Here is a 12,944-nt window from a genome sequence, read left to right as displayed (position 1 = left end):
GCTGCACTGAAATCCCATATCCACGAGGTTTAAACTATTACTATCTTACAAATCTGGAGAGCCTTGAGAAAGCCCAAAGGCTGCACCCTAGGATAAAACTCATATTGAATGAACAAAGAACTTGAAACTGATGAGTATTGATCATTGTTATTAAATGTTTACGAACTCTAATGACGCTTGAAATCTCTTTGTTTTTCTCTAATGCTCACTAAATCAAGTCTTATATATCACAACAAATTATATCCCACATTATTTTTGGTACATGCTACCTCCTTTTATAAATACATAATAAATCAGAGTGAAGCATAAGTCCTAGGGGTTAGTGTCACCAAACCACCCCTGTGTGCATGTTGATAAGGCAACAGACTTCCTAAATAATTCAAGGCAAGTATGTATAATGATTTGCATTGTGAGTAACACATCATCAGTTCCTTGTAACATTCCTACACAATTTTAAAGGGCAAATGTTCCTGTTACATTGAAATCACGTTGAACTCCTTTCTTTGTCTGAGCAATGATGCTCATGCATAATCAGCTGTTCATTGCAGCCTTCCTAAAACTTTCTGACACATTCACATTCTGGAGGTATCAATCTCTTACCTTAGGTCGGGGGTCACGGGTAACCAAAGGTTGTTCTCCCTCACTGAGGAGATGTTAGGTATATAGTGGCTGTCAAACATGTGTTGTGATGTCCACCTCTCCTCCAGCTGCCTCACAACTTGCAAGGTCACCAGCACCTCCTGTGTCACCCAGGAATGCTGCAACCACCAAGACGGCAAAGGGCTTATCGGAGGACAGATACGTTTAATGTTGGTTAAGACATCCTTCCCCAGCACATACACCTGCTGTTGAATGAAGAAGTAGAACCTCAGGTAATGAGGGCCGTGAAAAAAATAGTTGCACTGGTCTCGGTCATATCCTTCCAGGTTAAACCCAAAAACATCAAATCCGTTTCTGTCCATGCCTGATCGGTCGTAGCCATAAGTGTTATATCCCTTCTTGAAGAGTGGATCAATAACCTCAGCTCGTACTTCTGGAAGCAATGTCCCATCTTTTCTCATCCCAAAAGGGGTCACCTGAGATCTGTTAAAACCATAGCGGTTGTAGCCAGAAATATCAAATCCATCCACATCAAAGCCATCTCTGTCAAAACCATTCCTTCCATAGCCATACTGATTCCAGCCCTGCTGGTCGAAGCCTCTCCGATCATAGCCCATCATATTATAACCATGCAGGTCAAATGGTCCATAGTCAGATTCAAACACTTGCCCTTCTAACTCATGATGTTTTGGTATCACTGTGTAGTTACAGGGTGCTCCAAGAGTGATGGAGATATATCTAATGCACAGCTGTTGCTGAGCAAGCAAGATGTCATCAGGTGCAACATCAAAAGGCTTCATCTTGATGTAACGTGCATCTGAAGGGTAGCGGGGAAGACCATCTGAACTTTTTTCCTGCCAAAGTGTCCACAACTTGTCGATGAAGGCATAATGTGAGAGAAAGATGGGGTCATAAGCACTAAAGAGGGATGCCATATGCCCCCCAACCCAAAGGTGGAAGAGACCGGAGAGCATCTCTACATGAAAGGAAAACTCTTGGAAAGATTCTTCTGCTAGAATGAGCTGGATGTTGATGACATCTGGCAGCACTATTGAGGTATTGAATCTTCTGCGGAGGCAAGGTTCCCAGTTCTTTTCTAGTAGGAAGGGGTGATGTAGGACACAGCTTGACCTTGAGTCTCCATCGCCCCCAAAGAAATTGGCCTGCCACACTACTGATGTCTCCAGGGACCCTGAGTCTACAGTCCACTCAAAGTAAGGGATAGCGATGTCACAGGAAGAGACCTTTTGGAGCTCCCTTTCCATCAGCCGCAGAAAGTAGCGATGCCAAGGCAAAAAGGTGAGCCTGCCATTGGCCTGGGGGCAGTACTCTGCTTTCAGTCGGGCAAACTCCTCCCACATGTCTGTGCAGGTTCCCAATATAGAGTTGAGGATGGTAAGAAAGAAAACAGGTTTTAGAAAGGAGAGTACAGAATTGACAACAGCATAGCCTCAAAAGGTCAGGCATGCTTCCCTTGTAAACTATGTAAACACTTAGGTCAAGACAGATTCATTAAGCTCTTCTGACAGGGCAAAACTATTTTTAGCAAAGTAACATGCTCAAGCCCTCCTGAGGCACACAGGACGATGGAGTGAAACACTGAACAACTGTGTATCATCCAAGGCTATGGAGTTATACTCTAGGCAAAGAAATAAGCTGTTATGACAAAAAGGCAACAAACTGGGAAAATGATTAAAACACTGCACAAATGAGTAACACACTGAACAAAGAACAGACATAGTGGAAAAAGAGCGATAGTCAACAAAAGAGAGACATGCTGAGCACAGGAGTGACACAAAAGCCAAAGGAGTAACACACTTAACAAATAAATGATATGTTGAACAAATAAGTGGCACTATCATCAAAAAAGAACAAACATATTGGTCATCATGCAAAAGAAACTTGAAATTATGCTTCCAGGGAGGCTCACCTTCTTTGGCATATAAATCCCTGATAGCTTTCTGATAGATATTTCGCTCCTCTGCAGTCATGTCTCGGATCTCTTTTCGCTGGCTCACTTGCCTGCAGTTGCATTCCACTGCGCCAGTGTAACTGCAGAGGCACACCTCACAGCCATATTCAAAGGATTCCCCAAAACGGTAGGTTCTTCCTACATAGGAGCACCCACACTGCTCACGGCAAGCTGTCTCCTCGCACTTCTTACCTGGAGAGAAGCTGACTACTTCACGTCCAGACACTCTGCCATCCATTGCCTGGCACTGAGACAATGACAGTGACTCACATTGGTATGTGAATCCCGCACAGAACTCCAGGTAGCTGAAGCCATCAGCACCAAGGCCACCACAGTTGAATCCAGCCCGGTTGTACCCATTCCTGTCATAGCCTTCACTGCTAAACTCCATGCGCCCATCATGTTCACCCTTGCGGTTGTAGCCAGTGAAGTTGAAGCCAGTCTCCTTGTGAAAGCCATCTCGGTCATACCCTTGCTGATCAAATCCATACTTGTCAAATTCTCTGCCATCATTAAGTCCACTAAATATCTGCCCGTTAGGACCAAATAATGCAGGCCCAGATCGGACCGGGTTGAAGACCACTCTATTTCGCTGATTGCGATCTACTCCTGAACTGTTGTACCCGTAGCGGTCATATCCCTCATGGTCATAACCAATGAGCACTCTACTGACTGTCGGGGTGCGATAACAACAAGCTCCCACCTCGCAGCGGCTCTGGCACTCCTCTTGACTAGGGAAGTTGTTGGCATTACCACCACAGCCAGTGTAGAGAAATTCTATGCAGCGACGGTGTTTAGCACTGTAAAACCAGTGTTGTTTTGGCTGCCTTGAAGGTCCATCAGTGCACTGTCCATCATCTTGAGGCATGGAGCATGTCTGCAGGGTGGTAACACAATAAAATGACAGTGTCAGAGACTGCAATACATTCACTTCAATAGTGATGGGTGTGCCTTCCTAAAGGAGGAAGTATAGGGTGGAAAGATAATCAGAGAAGAAAATGAAAAAACTCGTCTAGTAAGCAAGGTGCTCTTCTAGGAAGCACCACCATATATCAACCTGCTTCCTCAGAACATAAATCTGGCAACATTCTATTGTGAAGCACTGGCTATTTAGCACTTCAAAGGAACCCAATTTAAGTAGTTTATGGTTTAGCCTTGCTGGGCATCTGAAGTGAAGAACACTTCGCTTAAGTGGCACAGCAAGTTAGAAACCATGAGTGGTTTCACCACTTCCCTGTAGGAAGACTTATTTAGACACCACAAGCTAATGGATGAAAATTGCTGAACGAATCTTATATATTGGGAATTCTTATGGGCAACAATGTATTACATTACGACTAGCCAATCTATACTTTTTCAGAAGGCGGCAACTGTAAGGAAATCAGAATGTTCCCACTTCACAAAAAGTAAAAAAGTAATTCAGCGCAAACAGCTAGACCAGGTCCTACCCGACAGTGGAACAAAAAAATCCAGATATTTCTCAGCCTCAATGGGCTTCATCAGCGGGGTACAGCTTGAGTCCCTAAGAGGCAGTAACTGGGAAGCAGATTTTATGGATATTCATTAATGATTAACATTCTGGAGAGATTTGACTAGGTAGCATAGTCTAGACAGTGTTTCTTTGGCTCACAATCTAGATCAAGTGTGTTCAATGTAAAACCAGGATGGTCATATCATGAGAGATTTTCAGGATATCGACAAAGATACATTTACAAACAGTGAATCTAAATGGACCTCATTAACGTAGTGAATGGTTTAATTAACCTAAAAATCCCACCACCCTGACCTACACTGGGCAACCTGATCTTGAAAGTCCTTTCTGTAGCACAACATCTAGGAAGCACATTTTACATAACACCAAGTGTCAAGCTCCTTCTAGACAGCACTACCTTGCGCTCATGCTAGGAAGCACATAGTTGAGGGCCAGGTCTGAACAGGTGAACCTATGATGCATGTCCATGCGAGCATGGACATTTTGATTCCATGCGGGTGATAGATGGTGGGACTCCGAGAAAACAACAGAGGTTTTAGACACATTTGGAACCATCTCTGGCTTAGGAATAAACTATAGAAGTTCCAGTGCTTTCCCAGTACAGCTGCCCATGGGCATAACACTGGTGTAACCTAAGAAAACTAAACACGGGAAACAACTACACTTTGCAACATGGAGTGCAGTTATATTGTGTGGAGCATGATTTACTTGACAAGAACAGATACCCAGAAATACAGGCAAAGAGGAAATGTGTGCAGTTTTGGGGCATGCTTCCACTTACAATTATGAACAGGATAGCAGTAACCAAAATGATGACACTCCCCCATTTACTATATTATTTTGTGACATTACCAGTGTTAATTCCAGGGTGTTTTCCTCACTGATTTAATGTGGGACACAAAGAATCATAGGGTGGCACTGTCTGAGCTCCTGCTTACTACATCTGTGGGTGGGGTATCCACCACGACATTTGAAGTCTATTATCTAGCAGCTCAGTTGCAATGGCTGACAAGTGATGTGGCGGGCATGGAACCCTGGTTAGTAGGATCCTGTCCATGGCACAATTATTAAGGATTCTTCTACAGCCTGATAAAGAGGAGTAAAGGGAAGATGTTCCCCCTAGAATATTAAAACAATGCTGGTATAGGTGCCTGTCAAAATCTGCACACTGACCATACTTGCCAGAGTTACCTACCGAGGGACTAAGTGTCAGCAACAAACTGGGTGACTTGAAATTATGGAAGGAAACAGGAGTATTGAGTATAGGGGACCTTCTAACGATGGGATCACACTTAAACTTTGGGACTTGTAACAAAAAATATGATTTACCCACAGGGCAGTTTTGGTTCCAGAGAACGGTTACTGCTGCTATAAAAAAGATATGAAGGATGGAGCTGAGGAACCTCCCCCACACCAGGGATTGAAGACCGCACCACTAAAGGGAAGAGCAAAGCCGTTACTCTGTTGTACTGGGCATAGCTTAGCCAAACTGCACCTCCCTTAGACAATCTGACACAACGTTAGGCAATGGACCTACAGAGATCTATCTCAGAAGTGGATTGGAACAGGGTGCTCACATATGCCCCTAACATAACCAAGAACATGTGTTTTAAACTGATCCAGTTTTATTACGTACTCAGAACATATATATTACTCTGGGAAAGATCAATAAATTCTACCCAACTGAGAGGCCTGCATTCCCTCTCTGAGTGGAACTAGGGGCACAATATATGCATATAGTCTGGAATTGTCCTAAATTAACATACTATTGGAGAAAATTAGTGCAGTTAGTAAATGATGCAACAAAAAGGGGCATTACGACCACCCTTGAAAGTTGCTTGCTGGGAATATACCTACACCCCAAAAGAAAATAAGTAACAAGTAGTTAACATTCTTCTTCTGGGCACAGAACAATCCCAATTGCTACTTAAATGTTAAAATCAATAAAAAAATGTAATAAAAACAAGGGCACTTTGACTAAGCTACCTCGTCTGGAATTTGAACCAAAACCATATACCATCTAGCCAACAGACATCACTTTGGTACCAGACTCTGCCTGCACTCGGCTCCTGTGACGTGCCAGGGCCGCTTAATGCATGAATCCCGGTTAGACTCGTTCTGGCAGCTTTAATCTACTGCACAGCAACTAATATTTGCTTGTCAGATCTGTTTACAGAAAATACTTGTCTAGTATCAGTACCTGGTTCTGAGTGTGCCATGGAGAGGGGCGCTGCTGGCTAGAGCCTGCTGCAGAGTATGCGGTGAGAAAGAGAGTGAGACAGTGCGTACATTTACTGGACTGCCAGGGCAGGGGCCTTCCTTACCTGCAGCCTCGGTTTCTCACACAGGAGGCCCGTGAACCTCAGCGGGCACTGGCACATGAATCCCGTGGGATGCTGCCTGGTATCTGGGCGGACAGGCTGGCACTGCCCTCCGTTCAAACAAGGGCTGGAGGTGCAGGGATCTAGAGGAAAACCAGACAGCTTAAAACCAACCAGGAGCACGCGAGTGTAAATTCAAACAACGACACTGCTAAGGCAAGATATACAAGGGGTTTCCAACTGCATTTATTCATTTATGACGCACTACAGCACCAGCGGGAGTAAAAAAGAGGGAATGTAGGGCTGATGGGAAGCTCAGAGTCCAACTTACATCACATGTGAAAGAAGTACATGATCCTAGACCCATCATCATCAGGTCCTGTCATGTTGGGTGAGCATGAAGAAAGTACAAGGATTTGTTCCTTTGCTGTTGGATGGAGGCAAACGTTCTGAACATTAAAACCTACAAGGTTGATTGTTTTTGTCCTTTATTTGAGAGTACTTGCAAATTCCTGGTGATTGGTATTGTGGCTTATTTGATTAGCCATGTTCAACTGGGAGGCGAATTGCACTTCTAGGGTTCTGCCAGTGGCTGAAGTGAAACCGGTGGTGCCATACAGCAACACCAGCATGAAGTTCATAGTGCTGGTCATTGAATCTTTGGGTAGTATTTTCATATGTTGTGTTGCATTGAGGTGCCGTAGAACAATACCAGCAAGACCGTTAGAATGCTTGCCATTGAGTCTACAGGTGGCATTTTCATAGGCTGAAGGGCACTTGTGATACTGTTGCCAGCTCGAGACTCATAATGCAACTGACTGAATTTTCAGGTAGTACTTTCATGAGCTGTGCTGTAGCTTTGGCACCATACATCATTGCCAGCAAGAAGTTCACAATGAGAGAGAGTTGTTGCTGGGAGTATTTTTATTGGCGGAGTGGCAATGAGGGTGTAATTAAGCATTAGAATTAAGTAGGCCGAGGTACATAACCTGGTTCTTTGAGTCTGCTAGTCATATTTTCAGAAGCTGGGGAACAAATAATGTTCTATAAAAAGAGACACTGGGAAGGCTGGGACGAAGGTCTACATGTTGGTCGTTGAGCTGATAGTATTTCCATTTTATCACAGTTAAGGCTCTGACCGTTTGCTTCCACCCAACACTGGAGTAATGAAAGGTGGTCTGCTGAGCATGAGTCAGTGATGGCCTCCTTAAGACTTTCAGCAGTTTGATGTCATCCAAGTATGTCTAGTGGTCTGCCCTGAGGAGGGCTAGGAGACACCCAGAGATATAATCTAAAATTTGATGAGTATCATTGAGAGTGTTGAGGCCAAAGGAACGATATAAGTAGTGTGATAACCAAATGTTTGTGTAGTTGACTTCCCCAGTGAAGACGACAACCGTACCTGGATTATTTCTGTGTTTTTTTTTTGCTTCTTCGCTTCTGGAGAGACCAAGTTGACAACCACTAATAATGAAATTCTGCCCCAGGCCTTCTTCAAATATTATTTCAAGAATCCATTTGCTTGTACTGTTTTCAGAGTCTTTTCATGAACGGCTCTTCTGTCCTTGAGGAGTGTTTCTGAAGTATGCCTTTAATGACCCCCCCACCCCGCAACCCCCCTCCCCCCCAATAAAAGATGCAGCTCTGCCTGCTTGAAAGTCCGCGGGATTCTAGATCCTTGAGGCAGCACTTCTGTCAGAGCACCAGCTTTTACACATCTAGAAGAACGTGTCTGAAGTGCTTAACGAGGGCCCTTGAGTGAGTAAAGAGTGTTCCCTTTATAGTCCACACTGCAGAGAGCAACAGAAGCACCCACAGGTGCTTGTAGAAATGCAAAGTCTGAAATAGAAGACTCTGAAATGCCCCCCAAGTGAGATCCAGAGAGATTGAACTCCCCATCAGCTGTGTGAGTTTCTTGCAAGATTCATCAGTGTAGATGAACCTGTCCATATGGATGGAAGGACCGCAATCCATTGACCTCGCTGCTAAGAGTGCCTACTGAGGAGCCAATTGCGTAGTGTTTTCTGTTTGCAGCTGATCACCTCCGCTGGAAAGTAAACCGAGGACATGTTTATATGATTGAGATATTACAGGGAACTGCGCAAGCAGCCAAGCTGTATTGAAGGGGGCGGGGGCACTGGAATCCAGGTGAGATCAAACCAGCGACTCCGAAGTCAAAGGTCCTCTGTCCCTGCTTGTAGGAAGTTGGCTCTGTATGTGCTATTTCAAAGTAAGGAATAGCATGCACAGAGTCCAAGGGTTCCCCTTAGAGGTAAAATAGTGGTAAAAATAGATAATACTAATGCTCTATTTTGTGGTAGTGTGGTCGAGCAGTAGGCTTATCCAAGGAGTAGTGTTAAGCATTTGTTGTACATACACAAGACAATAAATGAGGTACACACACTCAGAGACAAATCCAGCCAATAGGTTTTTATATAGAAAAATATCTTTTCTTAGTTTATTTTAAGAACCACAGGTTCAAATTCTACATGTAATATCTCATTCGAAAGGTATTGCAGGTAAGTACTTTAGGAACTTCAAATCATCAAAATTGCATGTATACTTTTCAAGTTATTCACAAATAGCTGTTTTAAAAGTGGACACTTAGTGCAATTTTCACAGTTCCTAGGGGAGGTAAGTATTTGTTAGTTTTACCAGGTAAGTAAGACACTTACAGGGTTCAGTTCTTGGTCCAAGGTAGCCCACCGTTGGGGGTTCAGAGCAACCCCAAAGTCACCACACCAGCAGCTCAGGGCCGGTCAGGTGCAGAGTTCAAAGTGGTGCCCAAAACACATAGGCTAGAATGGAGAGGAGGGGGTGCCCCGGTTCCGGTCTGCTTGCAGGTAAGTACCCGCGTCTTCGGAGGGCAGACCAGGGGGGTTTTGTAGGGCACCGGGGGGGACACAAGCCCACACAGAAATTTCACCCTCAGCAGCGCGGGGGCGGCCGGGTGCAGTGTAGAAACAAGCGTCGGGTTTGTAATGGAAGTCAATGGGAGATCTAGGGATCTCTTCAGCGCTGCAGGCAGGCAAGGGGGGGGTTCCTCGGGGAAACCTCCACTTGGGCAAGGGAGAGGGACTCCTGGGGGTCACTCCTCCAGTGAAAGTCCGGTCCTTCAGGTCCTGGGGGTTGCGGGTGCAGGGTCTCTCCCAGGTGTCGGGACTTTGGTTTCAAAGAGTCGCGGTCAGGGGAAGCCTCGGGATTCCCTCTGCAGGCGGCGCTGTGGGGACTCAGGGGGGACAGGTTTTTGTACTCACAGTCTTAGAGTAGTCCTGGGGTCCCTCCTGAGGTGTTGGATCGCCACCAGCCGAGTCGGGGTCGCCGGGTGCAGTGTTGCAAGTCTCACGCTTCTTGCGGGGAGCTTGCAGGGTTCTTTAAAGCTGCTGGAAACAAAGTTGCAGCTTTTCTTGGAGCAGGTCCGCTGTCCTCGGGAGTTTCTTGTCTTTTCGAAGCAGGGGCAGTCCTCAGAGGATGTCGAGGTCGCTGGTCCCTTTGGAAGGCGTCGCTGGAGCAGGATCTTTGGAAGGCAGGAGACAGGCCGGTGAGTTTCTGGAGCCAAGGCAGTTGTCGTCTTCTGGTCTTCCTCTGCAGGGGTTTTCAGCTAGGCAGTCCTTCTTCTTGTAGTTGCAGGAATCTAATTTTCTAGGGTTCAGGGTAGCCCTTAAATACTAAATTTAAGGGCGTGTTTAGGTCTGGGGGGTTAGTAGCCAATGGCTACTAGCCCTGAGGGTGGGTACACCCTCTTTGTGCCTCCTCCCAAGGGGAGGGGGTTACAATCCTAACCCTATTGGGGGAATCCTCCATCTGCAAGATGGAGGATTTCTAAAAGTTAGAGTCACTTCAGCTCAGGACACCTTAGGGGCTGTCCTGACTGGCCAGTGACTCCTCCTTGTTTCTTTCTTTGTTCCCTCCAGCCTTGCCGCCAAAAGTGGGGGCCGTGGCCGGAGGGGGCGGGCAACTCCACTAAGCTGGAGTGCCCTGCTGGGCTGTGACAAAGGGGTGAGCCTTTGAGGCTCACCGCCAGGTGTCACAGCTCCTGCCTGGGGGAGGTGTTAGCATCTCCACCCAGTGCAGGCTTTGTTACTGGCCTCAGAGTGACAAAGGCACTCTCCCCATGGGGCCAGCAACATGTCTCTGGTGTGGCAGGCTGCTGGAACTAGTCAGCCTACACAGACAGTCGGTTAAGTTTCAGGGGGCACCTCTAAGGTGCCCTCTGTGGTGTATTTTACAATAAAATGTACACTGGCATCAGTGTGCATTTATTGTGCTGAGAAGTTTGATACCAAACTTCCCAGTTTTCAGTGTAGCCATTATGGTGCTGTGGAGTTCGTGTAAAACAGACTCCCAGACCATATACTCTTATGGCTACCCTGCACTTACAATGTCTAAGGTTTTGCTTAGACACTGTAGGGGCACAGTGCTCATGCACTGGTACCCTCACCTATGGTATAGTGCACCCTGCCTTAGGGCTGTAAGGCCTGCTAGAGGGGTGTCTTACCTATACTGCATAGGCAGTGAGAGGCTGGCATGGCACCCTGAGGGGAGTGCCATGTCGACTTACTCATTTTGTTCTCACTAGCACCCACAGGCTTGTAAGCAGTGTGTCTGTGCTGAGTGAGGGGTCTCTAGGGTGGCATAATACATGCTACAGCCCTTAGAGACCTTCCCTGGCATCAGGGCCCTTGGTACCAGAGGTACCAGTTACAAGGGACTTATCTGGATGCCAGGGTGTGCCAATTGTGGGATCAATGGTACATTTTAGGTGAAAGAACACTGGTGCTGGGGCCTGGTTAGCAGGGTCCCAGCACACTTCTCAGTCAAGTCAGCATCAGTATCAGGCAAAAAGTGGGGGGTAACTGCAACAGGGAGCCATTTCTTTACACAAGCCCCCCCCCAGCCCACAGGCCAGGAGACTCAGCCAACGCTGGAAGAGTCTTCCTAGTCTGTCAGGCGAGGAAGAGTAGAGGAAATGGCTGGTTTGTTGCAGGGCCTACTCTGCCTTACATCCTCCTGTTCAGGTCATTCCCTCTGGGGAACTGACCCACTTCCACAGTGATAGGACCTAGTCTGAACTGCCTCTTGTCTGTGCTTTTTATGTCTTTACCCATTCTCTCTATTTTGAGGTCAGAGGTATCCACCTCTGCTAATCTTATCTTAGCCAGGGTCACCCCTAGCTTACCCAAAGAGGTTACCCAGAGCTGGAGTAACCCCACCATGACCAACAGGGTCAGGGGGCCTAACTTGCTATTTGGCATGGGGTCTGACCACCATGCCAAGGATAGTGCAGCCACAAAGGCTAACACCCAGCAGAGGCCACTGACAGCTGTCAGTGCCCAGAACCACACCTTTAGCTCTTCACCTAAAAGGGAAGGGGCTAAGTTACAGGCTTCTTTGGGTTCAGGTTGCCTGTCTGCTGTATTGGAGTGGGGGGTTACCACATCTTGTAGTAAACACCCTTCTTCCACTCTTTCTTCTGTTAGCTGAGGAGCCACCCACTCAGGTTTAACAGTTGCCTGACTAGCCAGGACTTCTTGTGGGTCAGGTTGGACTTTATCAGGGCCATTTTTGGAGTTCTCCCCTACTGGAGCAGAATCTCCTTGGCTTGCTGTAACCTTGGCTAAAGGTTGTCCACCCTTCCTACTCTGTTTTCTTTTCTTCTTCTTCTGGGGCCTGCTTGCATTTACTGCAGAGGCAGGCTTTCCAGAATCCTTGGGAGAGGACTGGCACTGGACCAGTTCCTCTCTTGAGCTCTGACTAACCTCTGGGTAGTCATTTCCAAGGAGACAATCAAGGGGGAGGTCTGTACTGACTACTACCCTTCTCCAGCTAAGAGTGCCACCCACTTCTATGGGCACTAAAGCCACAGGCCTCTTAGTGACCCTGTCTAGGCTAACTCTTACCCTGGCAGTCTCACCTGGGATGTACTGGTTTGAGAGCACCAGCCTGTCATGCACCATAGTGTGACTGGCACAAGTGTCTCTCAGGGCAGTGGTTGGGATTCCATTCACCAGTAGGTGGTGGAAGTGTCTGCTTCCCTCTGGAATCTCCAACTCACCTGTTGGGCCCTGTTTCCAGTTGAAGGCTAGGAAGACCTCCTCATCTGAGGAGTCATCTCCCATGGCTACACTGGTTACCCCAGGAATTTTGTTCTGGGGTTTGTTTTTGGGACAAGAAGTGTCCTTGGTGTGGTGCCCAGACTGTTTACAGTTGTGGCACCATGCCTTAGTGGCATCCCAGTTCTTACCCTGGTACCCACCTTTGTTTTGGGTTGTGTCCTGGGGCCCACCCACCTGTTCTGGTTTTTGGGGGCCTACAGAGGACTCTTTTTCTTGGTTTCTAGTGTTACCCACTTTCTCCTGGGGAGTTTTTGTAACCCCTTTCTTTTGGTCACCCCCAGTGGAAGTTTTGGTTACCCTAGTCTTGACCCAGTGGTCTGCCTTCTTTCCCAATTCTTGGGGAGAAATTGGACCTAGGTCTACCAGATACTGATGCAACTTTTCATTGAAGCAGTTACTTAAAATGTGTTCTTTCATAAACAAATTATAAAGCCCAACATAGT

General features: G+C 46.6%; 1 protein-coding gene across 1 annotated transcript in view; it reads right to left on the bottom strand.

Annotated features, from left to right (window-relative positions):
- The window catches only part of KCP (kielin cysteine rich BMP regulator), a 521,393-nt gene that overhangs the window by 401,342 nt on the left and 107,107 nt on the right, over positions 1 to 12,944 (bottom strand). The window contains exons 6-8 of the mRNA XM_069229392.1: positions 6,389 to 6,528; positions 2,531 to 3,449; positions 601 to 1,963 (exon numbers count right to left, since the gene is read on the bottom strand). Coding sequence (XP_069085493.1) covers positions 601 to 1,963; positions 2,531 to 3,449; positions 6,389 to 6,528 — 2,422 coding nt within the window. The remainder of the gene's footprint in view (positions 1 to 600; positions 1,964 to 2,530; positions 3,450 to 6,388; positions 6,529 to 12,944) is intronic.

The sequence above is a fragment of the Pleurodeles waltl genome, chromosome 4_1, assembly GCF_031143425.1.
Source record: "Pleurodeles waltl isolate 20211129_DDA chromosome 4_1, aPleWal1.hap1.20221129, whole genome shotgun sequence".
Classification (NCBI taxonomy): domain Eukaryota; kingdom Metazoa; phylum Chordata; class Amphibia; order Caudata; family Salamandridae; genus Pleurodeles; species Pleurodeles waltl.
The sequence above is the reverse complement of the archived record's forward strand: the minus strand, read 5'-3'. Positions and strand labels throughout refer to the sequence as shown.